At 47.9% G+C, this 24219-nt stretch overlaps 1 protein-coding gene across 3 annotated transcripts in view; it reads right to left on the reverse strand.

Annotated features, from left to right (window-relative positions):
- SLC43A3 (solute carrier family 43 member 3) overlaps window positions 1–24219 on the reverse strand; it is a 1442737-nt gene that overhangs the window by 91393 nt on the left and 1327125 nt on the right. For 2 of the 3 annotated variants that reach the window (XM_068255264.1, XM_068255263.1), the window contains one exon: window positions 13071–13194. The exons of the other annotated variant lie outside the window; for it this stretch is intronic. In XM_068255264.1, coding sequence (XP_068111365.1) covers window positions 13071–13194 — 124 coding nt within the window. The remainder of the gene's footprint in view (window positions 1–13070; window positions 13195–24219) is intronic. 3 annotated transcript variants of the gene reach the window in all.

The raw sequence follows: 24219 nt of genomic DNA on the forward strand, positions 1-24219 counted from the left end.
AACTGATCTGTATCTGCACTGCAGCTCTCAGATTGTGAAAACTCTGCCTCTGAAATCTATAGCTAGTAACACCTTTTTCACCTGCCCAGACTGAAATCCCACAATCCCTTGCAAGCGCCAAGGCACTCTGAAGAAGCTGTGGGTGTGGCTTGTTTAGTTTATAGGAAATTAGGGTATTAAAACAAAACAAAAACGTATTTGGCTTGAGGAATGCCCTATAAACAATAGGAAAGGAACACAATTATGCAATGAGTAAAAGTTCATCTCGGATCCACTTTAATTATTTTTTTTGCTGGACGCAGCTAGCATTTTGCTAGATGCGTCAGCACACCGATCGCCGCCGCCGCCCCGCGCTCGATCGCCGCTATCCGTCGCGCCGCCCCCCCCCCAGACCCCCGTGCGCTGCCTGGCCAATCAGTGCCAGGCAGCGCCGAGGGGTGGCCCGGGACTCCCAATGACGTGAACGGGATTTCCTGATCGGAGATTGCCGAAGGCGATCAAAGCGGGCGGGGGGATGCCTAGGCTCGCTACATGATTGCCCTAGGCTCGCTGCATGATTTAAAAAAACAAACAAACTGCTGCGCTGCCTCCTGGCGGAAATAATTAAACTGCCAGGAGGGTTAATAAGCCTTATTTCACAGACCCAAAACATCTCATCCTGCACACCGGCACCAATGACATCAAACAAAACACCATAGACCAAGAAACCATCACAGACAAATTGTCACAAGTTGCAAAAAGGACACAGCTGAAATTCCCCAATACAAATATTATCCTATCTGCCCTGCTCCCAAGAAAAGATATCTCTCACCAGACAATCCAACAAATTAACGCAGAGCTGGCCTCCAATCCCAGATCCTCACCAGGCATACAACTGGCACAGCACCCTACAATCTCAGCCCACCACCATCTGTACAACAACAAGCACCTTAACAAACAAGGAGTCAGCCTCCTTGCAAAGGAGTTTAAGGACATGGTACTTAATAGACCTCAGAGACCCCAAGAAAGACCTAATCCAACACACAGATGACAAACTCCAATAAAGCGTTACCAAAGAGAGCCCCCACAACAAATGTGGAGGAAACCGCCTGACCCACAATGGCAACACGGAGCAAGGGAGGGCAGAAACACGGCGGAAATCAGGACTTTGTGTAGCACTTTACATAGTATACTGATGCGACACCCCAATAATATTGAGTCCTATGACAATGCCTGCTCATTACAAGGTATACAGACTCAAAATGACATCACTTGTTATTAGTAGCTGGAACATCCAAGGGCTGAATGCCTCAGCTTTTGGATGCAAAAAAAAAATGATCCAGACTTTAAAAAGAGACTTGAAAACATGGATATTCAAATCCTTCTGGAGACATTGACCCGGGCAGAGGATGAATCTCTTGCATCCATGGGATACAGGGAATTTTCTGTATCTTCACAGAAAAACAAGAATGTTAAACAGGGTCGTCGTTCAGGAGGCATACTAATCTGGTACAAGGAGGAGCTTACAGAGCACATTAGAGCAATCAAACGAGAAGACAGCCACATCTGGATCAAAATAAATAGATCCATCCTCACCTCTCAGTCTGACATGTACCTGTGTGCAGAATATATCCCCCCAACAGAGTCCCCTTACTACAAACCTGACATATATGAGATCCTACAAAGAGAAGCCAGCCACTTCCAGTCTCAGGGCAGAGTACTCATCTATGGAGACCTTAATGCCAGAACAGGCACAGAGAAGGACTATCTGACCTCTGAGGGAAACACATACAGGATCTTCTCAAAAAATTAGCATATTGTGTTAAAATTCATTATTTTCTGTAATGTACTGATAAACATTAGACTTTTATATATTTTAGATTCAAATACACACAACTGAAGTAGTTCAAGCCTTTTATTGTTTTAATATTGATGATTTTGGCATACAGCTCATGAAAACCCAAATGTCCTATCTCACAAAATTAGCATATTTCATCCCACCAATAAAAGAGAAGGGTTTTTAAAACAAAAAAAAGTCAACCTTCAAATAATTATGTTCAGTTATGCACTCAATACTTGGTCGGGAATCCTTTTGCAGAAATGACTGCTTCAATGCGGCGTGGCATGGAGGCAATCAGCCTGTGGCACTGCTCAGGTGTTATGGAGGCCCAGGATGCTTCGATAGCGGCCATAAGCTCATCCAGAGTGTTGGGTCTTTCGTCTCTCAACGTTCTCTTCACAATATCCCACAGATTCTCTATGGGGTTCAGGTCAGGAGAGTTGGCAGGCCAATTGGGCACAGTAATACCATGGTCAGTAAACCATTTACCAGTGGTTTTGGCACTGTGAGCAGGTGCCAGGTTGTGCTGAAAAATGAAATCTTCATCTCCATAAAGCTTTTCAGCAGATGGAAGCATGAACTCACTTTTGAACCAAAAACAGCGGCAGAAGCGCCTGACCTGGGCTACAGAGAAGCAGCACTGGACTGTTGCTCAGTGGTCCAAAGTCCTTTTTTCAGATAAAAGCAACTTTTAAATGGCATTCGGAAATCAAGGTGCCAGAGACTGGAGGAAGACTGGGGAGAGGGAAATGCCAAAATGCCTGAAGTCCAGTGTCAAGTACCCACAGTCAGTGATGGTCTGGGGTGCCATGTCAGCTGCTGGTGTTGGTCCACTGTGTTTTATCAAGGGCAGGGTCAATGCAGCTAGCTATCAGGAAATTTTGGAGCACTTCATGCTTCCATCTGCTGAAAAGCTTTATGGAGATGAAGATTTCATTTTTCAGCACAACCTGGCACCTGCTCGCAGTGCCAAAACCACTGGTAAATGGTTTACTGACCATGGTATTACTGTGCTCAATTGGCCTGCCAACTCTCCTGACCTGAACCCCATAGAGAATCTGTGGGATATTGTGAAGAGAAAGTTGAGAGACGCAAGATCCTACACTCTGGATGAGCTTAAGGCCGCTATCGAAGCATCCTGGGCCTCCATAACACCTGAGCAGTGCCACAAGCTGATTGCCTCCATGCTACGCCGCATTGAAGCAGTCATTTCTGCAAAAGGATTCCCGACCAAGTATTGAGTGCATAACTGAACATAATTTATTTGAAGGTTGACTTTTTTTTGTTTTAAAAACACTTCTCTTTTATTGGTGGGATGAAATATGCAAATTTTTTGAGATAGGAAATTTGGGTTTTCATGAGCTGTATGCCAAAATCATCAATATTAAAACAATAAAAGGCTTGAACTACTTCAGTTGTGTGTATTTGAATCTAAAATATATGAAAGTCTAATGTTTATCAGTACATTACAGAAAATAATGAACTTTAACACAATATGCTAATTTTTTGAGAAGATCCTGTACATACTTGGAGGAGAGAGATACTAGCAGCAGTGTGGTAGATTATGCCGTCACAGACACAGACCCCATAAACATCAATGCCCTCATAGTCACCCCTGAAACACACCTGTCAGACCACAGCCAAATCTTGCTGTACCTGAAATCCACCGATAAACCAACCACACAGCAGCCTCACCAGACCGGTCTCTACAAGCTGCCACCACCCTTCAAATGGCCCAAACAGTCTGCCACCGAATACACCAACATGACCAAAACTGCCAAAATCCAAGAACTGCTGACAAACTTTTATAACAACCCATATGAACCAAACCAACAAGGTGTCATCCATGCAGTGAAGGACTTCAGTAACATCCTACATACCATGGCAGTACAAGCAGGCCTCAAGCAGACCAACTTCAAGAGATCCACAAATAAACAGTCCCAAAAATGGTTTGACAGTGAATGCAAGGCCCTACGTAATTCTCTAAGGGCAGCCTCTAACTAAAAGCACAGAGACCCCAACAACCGGGACCTAACGGTAGCCCATGACCACCTACAGAGACCATATAAAAACACCCTCAGGCGGAAAAAACAGAGCCACATCTCCCACAAACTCCAACAGCTGGAGGACTCCCTCCAAGACAACTCATTCTGGGAGACCTGGAACCATATCGGCGCAAAGCCTAAAAAGAGCCCTCTTCATATCCAAAATGGCCACATCTGGCTCCACTACTTCAGGGACCTCTACAAAGACATCCCAGAAAATGCCCATACCCTGGAGCAGAAACAAATAGCTGCAAAACTGAAGGACATGGAGGAGACAATCAAGGACTTTCAAAACCCTCTGGATACACCAATCACGGTGCAGGAAATAAGAGAAAGAACAAAGCTGATAAAATGCAAGAAAGCCAGCGGTACAGATGGCATCCTGCCGGAGATGATCAAATACAGCTCCCCAGATATACATGAGGCACTCGCAAAACTATTCAACCTCATCCTTAGTGCTGGCTCCTTTCCTCAGGCCTGGAGCGAAGGCCTCATAACACCCATCTACAATAATGGGGACAGATAAATCTGTGTCAGCAGCACACTGGGGAAACTGTTTAACAGCATCATCAATAAAAGGATCCTCTCCTTCCTCACACAGCAGAATGTACTCAGCAAAAGCCAAGCCAGGTTCATGCCAAACCACCGCACAACCGACCACATCTACACACTGCACAGCCTCATCAAGACCCATGTCCACAGCTCACGTGGCAAAATACAGGCTTGCGTTGTTGATTTTAAGAAGGCGTTTGACTCGGTGTGGCACCCAGGCCTTTTCCTAAAACTCCTAGAGAGTGGAATAGGAGGAAAAACCTATGATGTCATCAAGAGTTCATATACTGGGAACCAATGCAGTGTGAAAGTGGATGGGAAGAGAAGTGCTTTCTTCAAGCATGGTCGAGGAGTCAGGCAGGGCTGCAGTCTGAATCCAACGTTCTTTAACATATACATTAACCAACTGGCTGTAGCCCTGGAATCCTCCCCAGCTCCAGGCCTCCTCCTGCATGACCGTGAGGTGAAGTTCCTGCTGTATGCAGATGACCTTGTGCTGCTCTCCCCAACAGAGAAAGGGCTACAGGATAGCCTGGCAGTATTGCAGAGTTTCTGTACCACATGGGCACTACCCATTAACCCAAAGAAGACAAAAGTGATGGTGTTCCAGAGGAAGAATGGAAATAAAACCCCCACCTCCTCATTTATATTAAATGGCTCCCCACTGGTGTCCACCAACAGCTACACCTACCTGGGGCTGGAGATCAACCAATCAGAAAGCTTTAAACCAGCAGTACAGGCCCTGAAAGAAAAAGCCTGCAGAACATTTTATGCCATCAGAAGACAGCTTTACAACCTAAAACCACCAGTGAGAGTGTGGGTAAAGATATTTGACAGCATCATCACCCCAATCCTGCTCTATAGCAGTGAGGTATGGGGCCCAGTCACCTACCCAGACCAATCAAAATGGGACTCCAGCCCAACAGAAATCTTCCATCTAGAGTTCTGCAAGTATCTTCTGCAAGTCCATCGCAGCATTTCGAATTCAGCTTGCCGGGCAGAGCTAGGCAGGTTCCCACTATGGCTTACTATCCAGCAGAGGGCACTCTCATACTGGGCGCATATACAGAGCAGCAACCCCAGCACTTACCACCATAAAGCTTCACTGAGCTAGGGGGCGAGGCCATACCACGCGCATTCAAGCAAAAAGACATCAGCAGCCAGCCAAGGCCACCAACACAGACTGACAAAAGCCCAAATAAAACGGATTATAGAAAGCTGCAAGGAACGATACATACAGGAATGGAGAAGTGACATAAAGAATTCCAAGAAACTCGCTGTCTACCAATCACTACAGAGGGAGTACACAATGGCTCCATATCTGGAGAGGCTACACCACCAAAAAGACAGGCAGACCCTGAGCCTGTACTGTCTGAGCGCCCACAACCTGGAGTAGAGACAGGGCAGCACAGACAGACATGGAAGCCCCGGGAGGAGAGACTGTGCAGACAATGTGACCAGGAGGTCTTGGAGGATGAGGCCCACTTCCTGCAGCAAATACGCACCTATGAGGACCGCGCAATTCCAGAGACTCTCCGCCCACATCCAGGATTTTACCTCCACAGATGGGGAGAGGAAACTACATCCTACTCGGGGAGGAGGAAACAACCGTGCAGTTAGCTGCCCGGATGGCATGCATCCTTGGGTCCTAAGGGAATTAGGTTCAGTTATAGATAAACCCCTTTATCTTATCTTTTGTGACTCTCTTTCAACTGGCAGAGTCCCAGTGGATTGGCGTACAGCCCACGTTTTCCCATTATTTAAGAAGGGCAAAAAAATCTGATCCAGGAAATTATAGACCTGTAAGCTTAACATCAGTTGTATGCAAACTATTTGAGGGGTTTCTAAGAGATACTATACATGACTTCATAGTAGAAAATAATCTTATTTCTCAGCATCAACATGGGTTTACTAAAGACAGGTCCTGTTGGACTAACATGCTCAGCTTTTATGAGGTAGTGAATGCTAATATGGATATTGGGAATGCTGTAGATGTGATATACTTGGACTTTGCAAAGGCCTTCGACACTGTTCCACACTAGAGATGTAGCGAACGGTTCGCCGGCGAACGGTTCCAGGCGAACTTTGGGGGTTCGCGTTCGCCTGCACCATGCGAACTTTTTCGGAAGTTCGATTCACCCCATAATGCACTATGAGGGTCAACTTTGACCCTCTGCATCACAGTCAGCAGGCACATTGTAGCCATTCGGGCTACACTAAGACCTGGAGCCCCCCCCCCCCCCCCCTTATATAAGGCAGGCTCGCTGGCCATGACACTCACTCGTGTGCCTGCTGCAAATAGACAGACTAGGGAGAGCTGCTGCAGATTTTTTCTCCTAGGGAAAGATTAGTTAGGCTCTTGGCTTGCTCCTGGCTGATTGTTATTGCTAAAATAGCACCCCTCAACAGCTCTTTTGAGAGCTCTAATGTTTTCCTGATGTGTTTGTTTTTTGTGTGTGTTGCTCACTGACACTGACATTATACAGCCCTATCTGTTGCAGCTGGACCTTGGTAATTGTTATTACTGTGCTAGCAGCACGGTGGCGTAGTGGTTAGCTCTCTCGCCTTGCAGCGCTGGGTCCCTGGTTCGAATCCCAGCCAGGGCACTATCTGCAAAGAGTTTGTATGTTCTCTCCGTGTCTGCGTGGGTTTCCTCCGGGCACTCCGGTTTCCTCCCACATTCCAAAAACATACGGATAGGCTAATTGGCTCCCCCTAAAAAAAAAAAAAAAAATTGGCCCTAGACTACAGTACTTACACTACATAATATAGACATATGGCAATGGTAGGGATTAGATTGTGAGCTCCTTTGAGGGACAGTTAGTGACAAGATATATATATATATATATATACATACATTGTACAGCGCTGCGTAATATGTCGGCGCTATATAAATACTAAATAATAATAATAATAATAATAGCCAGCCCTTGCCCCCATCTATACTGGGACACCTACCTATGCCTACCTAACTACTGGGGCACCTACTTACCTATACGGGGACACCTACCTACCTATACTAGGACACCTACCTATGCCTACCTACCTATACTGGGACTCCTACCTATGCCTAGCTAACTACTGGGACACCTACCTATGCCTACCTACCTATACTGGGTCCCCTACCTATGCCTAGCTAACTACTGAGGCACCTACCTACCTATACTGGGTCTCCTACCTATGCCTAGCTAACTACTGGGACACCTACCTATGCCTACCTACCTATACTGGGTCTCCTACCTATGCCTAGCTAACTACTGAGGCACCTACCTACCTATACTGGGTCTCCTACCTATGCCTAGCTAACTACTGGGACACCTACCTATGCCTACCTACCTATACTGGGACTCCTACCTATGCCTAGCTAACTACTGAGGCACCTACCTATGCCTACCTATACTGGGACTCCTACCTATGCCTACCTACATACAAGAAGATAATAAGGTCGTTGCTTCATTGTGGACAGACCAAATTTGATCAGCTGGACAGTCACTGTTCTATCATTGAGCTACCACAGCCCGGCGACCATATGGGCTGGAAAACTGCCACGGCCTGCACTCTGGCCATGTTGTGCATCAGTCCAGCACGGCCGTCACTACGCAAACAGCTGTTTGCGGCGCGTTACACAGTGAGTTTGGTGTGTCAGTGTGAAGCAGAACTCTAATTACACTCCCTGATTGATGTATACCCATGCAAGATGTTTGAAAGCACTTTAGGCCTGCAATTTAGCATTCAATGTGATTTCTGCCCTTAAAACGCTGCTTTGCGTCAAATCCAGATTTTTCCCCGGGACTTTGGGCATGTATCTCACTCCACCATGCCCCCCTCCAGGTGTTAGACCCCTTGAAACATCTTTTCCATCACTTTTGTGGCCAGCATAATTTTTTCTATTTTTCAAAGTTCGCATCCCCATTGAAGTCTATTGCGGTTTGCGAACTTTTCCGCGAACCGAACCTTCCGCCAAGGTTCGCGAATCGGGTTCGCGAACCGAAAATCGAAGGTTCACGACATCTCAACTCCACACAACAGTCTGGTGCAAAAGTTGAGGATGCAAGGAATGGGGAAGAGTCTGTGTGCATGGATAGGGAACTAGCTAATGGACAGAAAACAGAGTTGTGGTCAATGGATTGTACTCAAAATGGGAGACTGTTAGCAGTGGGATACCACAGGGGTCTGTTCTGGGTCCAGTGCTCTTCAATTTATTTATTAATGACCTAGTAGATGCAGTAATAAGCAATGTTGCTATTTTTGCAGATGATACAAAATTGTGCAGAATCATCAACTCTCAGGAAGATAGTGTCATATTGCAACAGGATCTGGATATGATGGCTATATGGGCACATACATGGCCAGGGCCGGCCCGCTCATGAGGCGGGGTGAAACTTTTGCCTCAGGCGGCATATTTTTAGGGGCGGCATCCGCCCGTCGGTGGGTGCGGGGAGCCGGCCGCCGAGCTGGAGGGGTAGCGGGCAGGACGGGGGTATTGGGCCTGGCGGGGGGGGGGGGGGGGTCGGACCCCCCCCCTCCCTCGCCTCTGTCCCCCGTCCTCCGCTCCCCTCCAGCCTTAAATAGATCAGAAGCGCTACTCGTAAGAGGCAGTGGGCGGGGAGGACTCACCTCTTCCTCGATCCAGCGTGCGCTCAGTATAGGTAGCTAGGAAGACGTCCCCCCTTGCCCACGCTGTGCACACTGCTCCCCCTTCTCTGACTCTGAGCTGCCTCCCCTCCAGGCTCCAACGCAGGCTCAGCCGGCAATTTGGATGGACATCAGCCCAGGAAATACAGGCATTATGGACAGCAGGTTTTTAGGGGTTTTTTTCTGACAGTCCGTATTTTTATGGACGGTTGGCAACCCTGATGTGTGGGATCACTAAATTGCTAAAGTTTACAAAAAATTATGCATAATGTTATGAAATTACGAATGGATCGCATGCCCCCCAACCGTCCCGTTTTCGGTGGGACTGTCCCGGGTTTGGGGGCCCTTCCTGCTATCCCGCTGCCACCCCCTGAAGTCCCGGGCTAGGCAGCCTCAGAGCTGACTGAAAAAAAAAATCGTTGCTCCAGCCGCGCAATGCGGGGAGTGGGGGCTGCATCATTCCTCCCTCCCTCCCTCCGGCTCTCTGAATCAGCTGCCTACTGTGTGTGCCCCCCCCCCCCCCCCCCCGAGATGCACAGTTTGCGCAGCGGTGGTCACATACCTGTCTATGCGCTCGTACGGAAGCCGGCTTCATTCTACTTCCTGTTTCCTATGACGTCATAGGAAACAGGAACTAGAAGAGAAGAGCCAGCTCCCATACGAGCGCATAGACAGGTATGTAACCACCGCTGCACAAACTGTGCATCTCGGGGGGGCACACACAGTAGGCAGCTGATTCAGAGAGCCGGAGGGAGGGAGGGAGGAATGATGCAGCCCCCACTCCCCGCATTGCTTGGCTGGAGCATCGATTTTTTTTGCCTCCTCTCTGCCCAGGCACCCTCCTGCCCAGCCTACCCACCCAAGTGGCACCCTCCTCCCCACCCAGATGCACTCTCCTCCCCACCCAAGTGGCACCCTCCTCCCAACCCAGATGCACCCTCCTCCCCACCCAAGTGGCACCCTCCTCCCCATCCAGATGCACCCTTCTCCCCACCCAAGTGGCACCCTCCTCCCCACCCAAGTGGCACCCTCCTCCCCACCCAAGTGGCACCCTCCTCGCCACCCAAGTGGCACCCTCCTCGCCACCCAGATGCACCCTCCTCCCCACCCAAAGTGGCACCCTCCTCCCCACCTTACCCATCCAAAGTGGCACCCTCCTCCCCACCAAGATGCACCCTCCTCCCCACCCAAAGTGGCACCCTCCTACCCACCCAAGGTGGCACCCTCCTACCCACCCAAGGTGGCACCCTCCTCCCCACCCAGATGCACCCTCCTCCCCACCCATAGTGGCACCCTCCTCCCCACCCAGATGCACCCTCCTCCTCACCCAAAGTGGCACCCTCCTACCCACCCAAAGTGGCACACTCCTCCCCACCCTAAGTGGCACCCTCCTCTCCACCCCTGGGCACCCTACTCTCCACCCAGTGGCATCCTCCTCCCCACCCATTGGCACCCTACTTTCCACCTAGTGGCACCCTCCACCCCACCCATGTGCACCCTACTCTCCACCCACAGGCACCTTCCTCCCACCCAGTGGCACCCTCCTCCCCACCCATGGACACCCTACTCTCCACCCACAATGGCACCCTCCTCCCCATCCACGGGCACGTTCCTCCTCACCTACTGGCACCCTCCTCCCCACCTACTGGCACCCACCTCCCCCCCACGGGCACCTTCCTCCCCACCCAGTGGCACCCTTCTCCCAACCCACTGGCACCCTCCTCCCTCCCATTGTCACGCTCCTGCAAAAGCAGGGGTGTGGCTTAAGGCCGCACAGGGGGTGTGGCTTAAATGTCCCTCTTTGGCATTTTGAAAAGTTGGGGGGTATGGGATTGCACAAAATCAATTACATTTCCAAACTGTAATTATGTGTGGCCATAATTGCAAAGCTTTACACAAAATTTTGCATAATCATAATTAGCCGATTACAATCATCACTATAGGTCACTAATGAGTGGGCCCCAGACTCCTTGCTGCCAAGAGGCCACAGGTTATTGTGAGAAATTCCGTGTAGACTGATTGAACAATCATAGGTCTGGTCAGGAAGTGTCCTGGCAATGCAGTCAATAAACCTATGTTCATATACAGATCATGAGTCAGGAGTTATCAATTGCTGTATCATCTCATAACTTCATGCAGCAACCAAAGGTGGGTTCAAATGCAGTTTCTGGAGGTTGGATGCCTGAATTTCCGGTGGGGATAGTCCCACTGTAATGCAGAGCACTGTTTACTCTTGCACAGATAACAGCAAGTGCATACAGATTTGTTCTTGCCTGCTTAGGCAGGACAGTGTGCAGGTATCAGATAGTGTTGGGCGAACACTGTTCGGGTTCTGCAGAACATCACCCTGTTCGGGTGATGTTCGAGTTCGACCGAACACCTGATGGTGTTCGGCCAAACCGTTCGGCCATATGGCCGAACTAAGAGCGCATGGCCGAACGTTCGGCTAGCGCTGTGATTGGCCGAACGGGTCACGTGGTTCGGACCCGAACGCGCTCTGATTGGCCGAACGGGTCACGTGGTTCGGGTAAATAAATACCCGATCCACGTCATTTCTCCGCCATTTGTCTGTGGGTTTAGCTTTGGGTAGGCAGGCAGGGTAGTTCTCTCTCCAGCCAGGCTAGCCAGGGTCCCCCCAGTCATTGTGTCGCTGCTGGGAACAGTAGTACACCGCTCACCCACACTATATAGCATTGTGTTTACTGCCACTCTGTGTACACCGCTCACCCACCACTGTATAGCATTGTGTTTACTGCCACTCTGTGTCTCTGCTGGGAACAGTAGTACACCGCTCACCCGCCACTGTATAGCATTGTGCTCTGTGTCGCTGCTGGGAATAGTAGTACACCGCTCACCCACCACTGTATAGCATTGTGCTCTGTGTCGCTGCTGGGAATAGTAGTACACCGCTCACCCACCACTGTATAGCATTGTGCTCTGTGTCGCTGCTGGGAACAGTAGTACACCGCTCACCCACCACTGTATAGCATTGTGCTCTGTGTCGCTGCTGGGAATAGTAGTACACCGCTCACCCACCACTGTATAGCATTGTGCTCTGTGTCGCTGCTGGGAACAGTAGTACACCGCTCACCCACCACTGTATAGCATTGTGCTCTGTGTCGCTGCTGGGAATATTAGTACACCGCTCACCCACCACTGTATAGCATTGTGCTCTGTGTCGCTGCTGGGAATAGTAGTTCAAGAGGGTGTGAAACCGTTAGCGTTACCGGTCCCTTTTCCTGGAACCTCTTATCTGTATTACATTTATGACTGCATGGCGACAAAAAGCATGTTGCCTGTGCAAAGAAAAATGACATTTTCCGCATTTAAAAGACATTTTTTCCTTTGAAACTTTACAATCAATTTTCTCAAAAACTATAAGCTCTTTTTCAAATATTTTTTTTCCTCTTGTACCCACTTCCAAGGTGCACATACCCAGTAAATTGGGGTATGTAGCATGTAAGGAGGCTTTACAAAGCATGAAAGTTCGGGTCCCCATTGACTTCCATTATGTTTGGAGTTCGGCTCGAACACCCGAACATCGCGGCCATGTTCGGCCTGTTCGGCCCGAACCCGAACATCTAGATGTTCGCCCAACACTAGTATCAGAGCATAAAACTATGACCAGGAACAAGTTTCCAATACTCTGTAAGTATAGTACAGACATTCAAAGTTAGCAACAAAGTTTGGAAAATATGTATCAGAGTTTTGTAGTCACATTTTATACATTGTCAAGTGTAAGGTGTGCAGCATCCTTTTTTATTAGTAGAGGAAGCATTCTTACTAGACATTACAGTGCATGCATGTTACACTTTACAATAAGAATCATCATGATCTAGTGGTTATTTGATCAACCAAGTACAGTATGTCTAGTACAACTCAACACGTAGTTACCCTCCCCTACTGGCTCTGGCCTTAGTGGGCATATTCTAGCCCTAAAGTATGGCTGGCTTGTGAGTAGACCTGGGCAAATTTACTTTACAAAGTCTTAACCAAGATATTTCTTGCTTGTTACATACATATAAAGGGTCACCATGGAGATGAAACCGTATGATGTAAAACGCAGGATACTGTAAAAGAGATATGACTGCAGCAACTGACATCATCAGTCCATAGAGTTTTCCAAAGTGCTTGGATGGAAATCTAAGGCACAAACAAAAAATAAAATAAAATTTAAAATAAGTGGAAAGCAAACAAACAAACTTAATAATTCAGTCCTGAAAATCTGACAGATTGTAGTTTGCATCATCCAGCAGTGTAAATTCCAACAAAATTTTTAACTTTACATTGTTCTCCCTTTAAGAGACCTCCAGTCACGTATGTAAACACATTTTTTTTAATGAGGTTATAGAAACATAAGCTCTATGGGCTTGATTCCCAAAGGTTTTTCACCTCTTTTCCTTGTTTTCCTCTGTTTTCACCTGATCTATGTTACACTTTTAAGCTTCCAAATAGCACCCATTGCGTGCACCCGTCCACCCGGCCGTCCTCCCCCTGACTGTCCTGCTCCATCCAAAGGGTGCCCCTGCGGCACATGCACAGTAGCGCAAACGCAGGAACACTCACACACATGGACACACACGGACGCAGAGACAAAGGGGCTTTATTATGCATAATTAAGGTAAGAAAAATAATATTGAAATGACGATAATCAGGAACAACTTACTTTGAGTGATTATTTTGGTTGCAAATGTGCTGAGAGGGTATTTTTATCAATTAGGTGATAAATAAGTCATTTATGAGACTTTTGTAAATAGAGCCCTATGTATTCAACCAATGATGCAGGAAGATATGTTCATGATATTATACAAGTTAATACATCATAAGCAAGAATTTAATAGCTCCACTCTACTTTGGTCATCCACCATTGAATTCTCTCCCTTATTGACATGCATTTCTGCATGACTCGTGCGGTAAGTACAGCTCATTTGGTAAAACACTGCATCCTTTGCATAAGCATTGTGGCGATATGGATATTTCTGTTGCGTCACGTTCCATTTCGTGAACTGTGAAAGTCTTCATAGACTTTCATGTCCATTTGGGCAAACTGAGGGCGGGAAACACTACCACGATGCAACTCAACATGTCGAATGTGCAAGGGGCCTAGAGCAGAGAATTTGAATTATGAATGATGAATGAAGAAAATACTCAAAAGAGTAACTAGTTAAAAAGGTACTGTAGGTCACACCATTGTCTAAAACCAACTACATTTTATTAAATCAATCTATTATAAAATATTAGTTACATATAACATTAAAAGAAAAGAAAGGAAAAAAAAAAACTAGGTAGGTGTTCACAACAGGTTTCACACAAACATATGGCCTATACTGATTAAATTTCAGTTCACGTGTTGGTTTTCACTTAGAAGTAGGACCACATACTGTAATTTTGGTTCCTTGAAACAATAATTAATAACATTCTGGCCAATATTATCATTAGCCATAGGTTTTTGTTGCATTTTTGCAAGTGCAAAAAAGAACTTTAATTATGTCCCCCAATAATTTAGGGGGTTGTAAGTTGAAACTTAACTGTACACACACGATGAGGCATGTTTTTGTTATGATTTTAATGGTAAAGTGTTTTTGAATGGGTAGCAATGTGCAAAGGTGGTAACACATTTCAAAAAATGATTGGCCAATGTTTTTACAAATATAAAAGCTCTATGTATTTTGATTGTTGACACAATCTGACCCAGATATTCATTATCTGTTGACTCTTACAGTACATGCAGGGGCTACTATTTGTAAGGAAACGCGGAAGAGCCGCCGCCATGAGTCGGTGGGAGGCGGCTCTTTCCGCACACGGCATGGCGGAGCACGGTGAGGCAGCCGCCTCCACTCAGTGTGAGGCGGCTGTCTCCATACGGAGCATGGCAGAGCAACCGCCGCATTGGACGTGGCGGTTAGCGGTGCTGGTGTGGCTGGGACACGTAGTCTTAGAGTGACGCGCGCGCACTGAGGCAGGGATTATAGGACAGCCAGAAGTGAGTCAGCTGACCAGGCTGGTCAGCTGACACTGGCTCCACATCTCATTGGTCCAGCACTTAGGGAGGTGCTGGAGAGATGCCTGTGTATATATACTGCCGGCTGTTCAGTTACTGGTTGTCTGGCGTTGCGAACACAACGTGCTAGCACTCAGACCCTAGTCAGATCCTAAAGTGTGCCGGGACCAGCTGGAGCTGTAATCCTACACTTAGCTAGATTCTGTTGATAGCTTAAAGTACTAGTTTGATTGTGATATCTGTTATGACCTTTTGGCTTGCCTGACTATCTCCTGAACTCTGATTCTGTACCTCGATATTTCTGATACCCTGTTGCCGAACCCTGCCTGTTTATCAGACTCCGCATCTGCCTTCTGAATCTGTACTTTATCTGTCTGTGTGTTTACTACCTGGCTTGTCCGACCTCGAGAACCGACCTTACTGTTAGAGGCGGTTCCCAATCCTGTTAGTGACACCTCCCCCTGAGTGTCACTATCAGAGAGTCCTTCCTATCTTAGCTTGACTCCTCCCTCCTAGGAGAATTCAGGCCTTCGGAAGGAATCCGTGCAGTACTCCTTACTGCCTTGAGGCCTAGGCCTCTTAGTGTTACAGCTACACCAAACACTACACTCTACTCAGGTGTCCAGAGGTTAGCTAGTATATCAGATTATCGGTGATAATGCAGATCATCTATAATCTGGTATATATCTGTATTCCCAGTGATACTGCAGATCACCGGTAATCAGATCCTCTCTGTGCTACACCGTTCGTTACAGAACGCCAGACCAAAAAAACAATTTGGACGCACGCACTGACCGTCTGGGCGCACTAGCCACTTTGGTGGATAACATCAACCAAGTGCTGGGTAATCACCAGGCGTTAATTAATGCCCTATCAGGGTCCGTGCAAGCCCTCCAGACGTCAGTGGATGAGGTGCGATCCCCTCCTAGTGTTGATATACGTATGCCCGTACCTGAAAGATTTTCTGGTCACAGATCTGACTTTCGTAATTTTAGGAGTAGAGTGTTATCCTATTTCGAGTTGAGACTAGTGTTGGGCGAACAGTGTTCGCCACTGTTCGGGTTCTGCAGAACATCACCCTGTTCGGGTGATGTTCGGGTTCGGCCGAACACCTGATGGTGTTCGGCCAAACTGTTCGGCCATATGGCCGAACTAAGAGCGCATGGCCGAACGTTACCCGAACGTTCGGCTAGCGCTGTGATTGGCCGAACGGGTCACGTGTAGTGTTGGACGAACATCTAGATGTTCGGGTTCGGGCCGAACATGGCCGAACTCCGAACATAATGGAAGTCAATGGGGACCCGAACTTTCGTGCTTTGTAAAGCCTCCTTATATGCTACATACCCCAAATTTACAGGGTATGTGCACCTTGGGAGTGGGTACAAGAGGAAAAAAAAATTAGCAAAAAGAGCTTATAGTTTTTGAGAAAATCGATTTTAAAGTTTCAAAGGGAAAACTGTCTTTTAAATGCGGGAAATGTCTGTTTTCTTTGCACAGGTAACATGCTTTTTGTCGGCATGCAGTCATAAATGTAATACATATAAGAGGTTCCAGGAAAAGGGACCGGTAACGCTAACCCAGCAGCAGCACACGTGATGGAACAAGAGGAGGGTGGCGCAGGAGGAGAAGGCCACGCTTTGAGACACAACAACCCAGGCCTTGCATGAGGACAAGAAGCGTGCGGATAGCAATTTGCATTTTGTCGCCATGCAGTCATAAATGTAATACAGATGAGAGGTTCAATAAACAGGGACCGGAAACGCTAACCCATCACAGATGTTCATTGTTCATGTTACTTGGTTGGGGTCCGGGAGTGTTGCGTAGTCGTTTCCAATCCAGGATTGATTCATTTTAATTTGAGTCAGACGGTCTGCATTTTCTGTGGAGAGGCGGATACGCCGCCGATCTGTGACGATGCCTCCGGCAGCACTGAAACAGCGTTCCGACATAACGCTGGCTGCCGGGCAAGCCAGCACCTCTATTGCGTACATTGCCAGTTTGTGCCAGGTGTCTAGCTTCGATACCCAATAGTTGAAGGGTGCAGATGGATTGTTCAACACAGCTACGCCATCTGACATGTAGTCCTTGACCATCTTCTCCAGGCGATCGGTGTTGGAGGTGGATCTGCACGCTTGCTGTTCTGTGGGCTGCTGCATGGGTGTCAGAAAATTTTCCCACTCCAAGGACACTGCCGATACCATTCCCTTTTGGGCACTAGCTGCGGCTTGTGTTGTTTGCTGCCCTCCTGGTCGTCCTGGGTTTGCGGAAGTCAGTCTGTCGGCGTACAACTGGCTAGAGGAGGGGGAGGATGTCAATCTCCTCTCTAAAGTCTCAACAAGGGCCTGCTGGTATTCTTCCATTTTGACCTGTCTGGCTCTTTCTTCAAGCAGTTTTGGAACATTGTGTTTGTACCGTGGATCCAGAAGGGTATAAACCCAGTAATTGGTGTTGTCCAGAATGCGCACAATGCGTGGGTCACGTTCAATGCAGTCCTAGGCCGAAGAGGTCATAGCCTAGGGTCACAAAACCTGTTTATTGGGCAATTTCAATGGTGGCGAGTCTGACGTACATAAATCGCAGCAATGGCCGTTAGCAACGTCTGAATCTCACGAAATGTCTCATGCAGGTAGAAGACATATTGTTAGACTTGGGCTCCAAAGATGGGTTCCCTACATCTCTGCAAACCAGAGTTACAGGGCTCCAAATTTGGTAAAATCCCCCATAGGCTTTCATTGGGCCTCCTATTTACAGTTCCAAAATCTCACATCTTTTCAAAGGGCAATTGCTCAGCAGTGGCAAATTTTCTAGCATTGTAGGGACCCTTAGGGGGAACATGACTGGTGAGTTTCGGGCCCCTAGGCCAAAGAGGTCATAGCCTAGGGTCACAAAAACCTGTTTATTGGGGCTATTTCAATGGTAGTGATGGTGACGTACATAAATCGCAGCAATGGCCGTTAGCAAAGTCTGAATCTCACGAAATGTCTCATGCAGGTAGAAGACATATTGTTAGACTTGGATTCCAAAGATGGGGTCCCTACATCTCTGCAAACCAGAGTTACAGGGGTCCAAAATTGGTAAAATCCCCCATAGAATTTCATTGGCTCCCTATTTCACTTTCCAAAATCTCACATCTTTTCAAAGGGCAATGGCTCAGCAGTACCAAATTTTCTAGCATTGTAGGGACCCTTAGGGGGAACATGACTGGTGAGTTTCGGGCCCCTAGGCCAAAGAGGTCATAGCCTAGGGTCACAAAAACCTGTTTATTGGGGCTATTTCAATGGTAGTGATGGTGACGTACATAAATCGCAGCAATGGCCGTTAGCAAAGTCTGAATCTCACGAAATGTCTCATGCAGGTAGAAGACATATTGTTAGACTTGGATTCCAAAGATGGGGTCCCTACATCTCTGCAAACCAGAGTTACAGGGGTCCAAAATTGGTAAAATCCCCCATAGGATTTCATTGGCTCCCTATTTCACTTTCCAAAATCTCACATCTTTTCAAAGGGCAATGGCTCAGCAGTACCAAATTTTCTAGCATTGTAGGGACCCTTAGGGGGAACATGACTGGTGAGTTTCGGGCCCCTAGGCCGAAGAGGTCATAGCCTAGGGTCACAAAAACCTGTTTATTGGGGCTATTTCAATGGTAGTGATGGTGACGTACATAAATCGCAGCAATGGCCGTTAGCAAAGTCTGAATCTCACGAAATGTCTCATGCAGGTAGAAGACATATTGTTAGACTTGGATTCCAAAGATGGGGTCCCTACATCTCTGCAAACCAGAGTTACAGGGGTCCAAAATTGGTAAAATCCCCCATAGGCTTTCATTGGGCCTCCTATTTACCGTTCCAAAATCTCACACCATTTCAAAGGGCAATGGCTCAGCAGTGGCAAAACTCACCAGTCATGTTTCCCCTAAGGGTCCCTACAATGCTAGAAAATTTGGTACTGCTGAGCCATTGCCCTTTGAAAAGATGTGAGATTTTGGAAAGTGAAATAGGGAGCCAATGAAATCCTATGGGGGATTTTACCAATTTTGGACCCCTGTAACTCTGGTTTGCAGAGATGTAGGGACCCCATCTTTGGAATCCAAGTCTAACAATATGTCTTCTACCTGCATGAGACATTTCGTGAGATTCAGACTTTGCTAACGGCCATTGCTGCGATTTATGTACGTCACCATCACTACCATTGAAATAGCCCCAATAAACAGGTTTTTGTGACCCTAGGCTATGACCTCTTCGGCCTAGGGGCCCGAAACTCACCAGTCATGTTCCCCCTAAGGGTCCCTACGATGCTAGAAAATTTGCCACTGCTGAGTAATTGCCCTTTGAAAAGATGTGAGATTTTGGAACTGTAAATAGGAGGCCCAATGAAAGCCTATGGGGGATTTTACCAAATTTGGAGCCCTGTAACTCTGGTTTGCAGAGATGTAGGGAACCCATCTTTGGAGCCCAAGTCTAACAATATGTCTTCTACCTGCATGAGACATTTCGTGAGATTCAGACGTTGCTAACGGCCATTGCTGCGATTTATGTACGTCAGACTCGCCACCATTGAAATTGGCCAATAAACAGGTTTTGTGACCCTAGGCTATGACCTCTTCGGCCTAGGACTGCATTGAACGCGACCCACGCATTGTGCGCATTCTGGACAACACCAATTACTGGGTTTATACCCTTCTGGATCCACGGTACAAACACAATGTTCCAAAACTGCTTGAAGAAAGAGCCAGACAGGTCAAAATGGAAGAATACCAGCAGGCCCTTGTGGAGACTTTAGAGAGGAGATTGACATCCTCCCCCTCCTCTAGCCAGTTGTACGCCGACAGACTGACTTCCGCAAACCCAGGACGACCAGGAGGGCAGCAAACAACACAAGCCGCAGCTAGTGCCCAAAAGGGAATGGTATCGGCAGTGTCCTTGGAGTGGGAAAATTTTCTGACACCCATGCAGCAGCACACAGAACAGCAAGCGTGCAGATCCACCTCCAACACCGATCGCCTGGAGAAGATGGTCAAGGACTACATGTCAGATGGCGTAGCTGTGTTGAACAATCCATCTGCACCCTTCAACTATTGGGTATCGAAGCTAGACACCTGGCACAAACTGGCAATGTACGCAATAGAGGTGCTGGCTTGCCCGGCAGCCAGCGTTATGTCGGAACGCTGTTTCAGTGCTGCCAGAGGCATCGTCACAGATCGGCGGCGTATCCGCCTCTCCACAGAAAATGCAGACCGTCTGACTCAAATTAAAATGAATCAATCCTGGATTGGAAACGACTACGCAACACTCCCGGACCCCAACCAAGTAACATGAACAATGAACATCTATGATGGGTTAGCGTTTCCGGTCCCTGTTTATTGAACCTCTCATCTGTATTACATTTATAACTGCATGGCGACAAAATGCAAATTGCTATCCGCACGCTTCTTGTCCTCATGCAAGGCCTGGGTTGTTGTGTCTCAAAGCGTGGCCTTCTCCTCCTGCGCCACCCTCCTCTTGTTCCATCACGTGTGCTGCTGCTGGGTTAGCGTTACCGGTCCCTTTTCCTGGAACCTCTTATATGTATTACATTTATGACTGCATGCCGACAAAAAGCATGTTACCTGTGCAAAGAAAACAGACATTTCCCGCATTTAAAAGACAGTTTTCCCTTTGAAACTTTAAAATCGATTTTCTCAAAAACTATAAGCTCTTTTTGCTAATTTTTTTTTCCTCTTGTACCCACTCCCAAGGTGCACATACCCTGTAAATTTGGGGTATGTAGCATGTAAGGAGGCTTTACAAAGCACGAAAGTTCGGGTCCCCATTGACTTCCATTATGTTCGGAGTTCGGCCATGTTCGGCCCGAACCCGAATATCTAGATGTTCGCCCAACACTACACGTGACCCGTTCGGCCAATCACAGCGCTAGCCGAACGTTCGGGTAACGTTCGGCCATGCGCTCTTAGTTCGGCCATATGGCCGAACAGTTTGGCCGAACACCATCAGGTGTTCGGCCGAACCCGAACATCACCCGAACAGGGTGATGTTCTGCAGAACCCGAACAGTGGCGAACACTGTTCGCCCAACACTACTGTTCGGCCCGAACCCGAACATCTAGATGTTCGCCCAACACTAGTTGAGACCCCGATCTTCAGGAACTGAGGCCCAAAAGGTCACATTTATAAAAACCTTGTTATCGGGCGACTCTCGGACATGGGCATACAGTTTGCCCACCGGAGACCTAGCCCTTACCTCCGTAGAGGAATTTTTTAAGGCTATGGCAGTAATTTACGATGATCCGGATCTTGCCTCGAGCGGAAGCTCAAGCTGTTGCGTCAAGGCAAAGGTCTGGTCGAAGATTACGCAGCTGAATTTAGGAAATGGTCAGTTACAGCCAGGTGGGACACTTATGCCCTGTTAGATTGTTTCTTGTCAGGGCTGTCTGATGAGGTCTCTGATCTGATGCTAAGTCAGCCCGAGCCCAGAACAGTCGATGAGGCCATCTCAGCGGCCATCCGTATCGACCGCAGGCTGTGCTACCAAAAACAGACCAGAGGTAGTTCCCGGGTCAGAGTGGTGTCTTACACCATAGCCCCAGTGACCCCACCTCCTACTATCTCATCTCATCCGGTCTTGCCTCCAACCGAACCGATGCAGATTGGTTGGTCAAAGTTAACCCAGGTGGAGCGTAGACGGAGAATGACCGAACAGCTGTGTTTGTATTGTGCTGAAGGGGGGCACAGAGTACAAAACTGTCCTAATAAGCCGGGAAACGCTACCGCCTAGGAGTTATAGGGCGTAACACCCTAGGCGCCCAACTCATACCCCTAAAAGAAAAACGTTTACTCCTTCCCTGTACGATTACGTGGGGGGACAAATCTGAAGCCACGGAGGCCTTTATTGATTCAGGCTCCGCAGCTAATTTTATGAGTTCCGAGTTTACGGAGAAGTTGGGCATTCCACTCACCCCAGTCAAACCACCTATCCAGGTTACTGCCGTGGACGACTCCCCGCTACAAAGGGACCGTCCGCTGTCACAGACACCAGAGGTGGAAGTCACTATAGGGGTACTGCATAAGGAGAGTAAGTTTTTTTGTATTACATAGGACTACCTCCACAATTGTCTTAGGTATGCCCTGGCTGCAGCTCCATTCGCCACAGATTAGTTGGGCTACAGGACAATTAACCAGTTGGTCAGACTTCTGTTCCCAGCAGTGTATAGGGAAAGTGACTTTAGGTCAGACCAAGATTCATGTGGAGGGGGTTCCCGAGCAATACTCTGAATTCTCGGATGTGTTCTGTCCCAAGGCTGCTGATAGGTTGCCTCCTCATCGCCCTTTCGATTGCCCCATCGATCTCCGTGCCGGTTGTATGCCCCCTAGGGGTCACCTGTATAATTTGTCTGGACCAGAGAAGGTGGCTATGCAGGAGTACATCCGTGACAATCTAGCCAAAGGGTTCATTCGCCCCTCCCGGTCGCCTGCAGGGGCCGGTTTCTTTTTTGTTAAGAAAAAAAAGACGGAGGTCTTCGACCTTGCATCGATTACCGTGGCCTGAATAAAATCACGGTGAAGAATCGTTATCCGTTACCATTGATAGACGATTTATTCACGCAGGTCACAAACGCTAAGATCTTCTCAAAGTTAGATCTGAGGGGTGCATACAACCTGATCCGCATTAGAAAGGGCGATGAATGGAAGACGGCCTTCAACACACCCGACGGGCATTACGAGTACTTAGTGATGCCCTTCGGGTTGTGCAATGCGCCAGCCGTCTTCCAAGAATTAATCAACAAGGTATTCAGGGAGGTGTTGGGTAGATTTGTGCTGGTATACCTCGACGATATACTAATCTATTCCAACAACCTCTCCGAGCACAGGATCCACGTTAAATTTGTGTTGGACAAATTGCGGCAGAATATGCTTTATGCCAAGGTGGAGAAGTGTATTTTTGAGGTGACCACTGTCACGTTTTTAGGGTATGTGATTTCCACCTCAGGCCTGTCAATGCATCCTGCCAAGGTCACAGCTGTTTTGGAATGGCCACAGCCAGTGGGGTTGAAGCCCCTGCAGAGATTTTTGGGTTTTGCGAACTACTATAGGAGGTTCATAAAGGGGTACTCCACGATAATTGCCCACCTTACCAGTCTCACAAAAAAGGGGGCAGATACCAACCACTGGTCCCCTGAGGCTGTGGCAGCTTTTTCTCACTTGAAAAAATTGTTTTGCTCAGCGCCTATTTTGAGACATGTGGACACGTCCTTTCCCTTTATTGTGGAGGTTGATGCCTCGGAGGTTGGGGTGGGGGCGGTGCTGTCTCAACGGTCAGGGTTGCAGGGCAGATTACATCCATGCGCTTATTTTTCCCGTAGGTTTTCACCGGCAGAAAGAAACTACGATATAGGCAACCGGGAACTTCTGGCCATTAAATTGGCGTTTGAAGAATGGCGCCATTGGTTAGAAGGGGCAGAACATACAATCACGGTTTACACTGATCACAAGAATTTAGAATACATCGAGGGGGCTAAGAGACTAAGTCCCCGTCAGGCCCGTTGGTCTTTATTTTTTACGAGGTTCAGATTTATAATCACGTACACTCCAGGCAGCAAAAACATCAAGGCAGATGCCCTGTCCAGATGTTTCGAACCAGAGACAGCACAGCCCCCCGCTCCTGAGTCCATCATCCCGCAGAGGTTGGTGTTAGCAGCCACAGAGACCTGGGAAGATTGGGCAGAGGTTCTGGGTCCCTTTCAGCAGGATGTCCCTGAGGGAAAACCTGAGGGGGTTATGTTTATCCCACTACCGTTTCGTCTACAGGTGTTACAAATGTTTCACGCCCATAAGAATGCTGGTCACCCTGGAGCTGCCAGAACGCAGGATCTTGTTGCCAGGTGTGCTTGGTGGCCTTCTATGGCAACATACTGCAAGGAGTATGTCAGGGAATGTGCGGTATGTACTAAAAGTAAGCCCTCCCGGCTGGCACCTGTGGGAAGGTTACAGCCTTTGCCCACCCCGAGTGAGCCATGGACCCACCTGTCCATGGATTTTGTGGGGGAATTGCTCAGGTCTGAAGGCATGTCGGTCATTTGGGTGGTAGTCGACCGCTTTAGCAAAATGGCCCATTTTGTGCCCCTGAAAGGATTCCCCTCAGCTCAGGAACTGGCCGAATTGTTCATCATTCAC

This window comes from Hyperolius riggenbachi, chromosome 10, assembly GCF_040937935.1.
Source record: "Hyperolius riggenbachi isolate aHypRig1 chromosome 10, aHypRig1.pri, whole genome shotgun sequence".
Lineage (NCBI taxonomy): Eukaryota > Metazoa > Chordata > Amphibia > Anura > Hyperoliidae > Hyperolius > Hyperolius riggenbachi.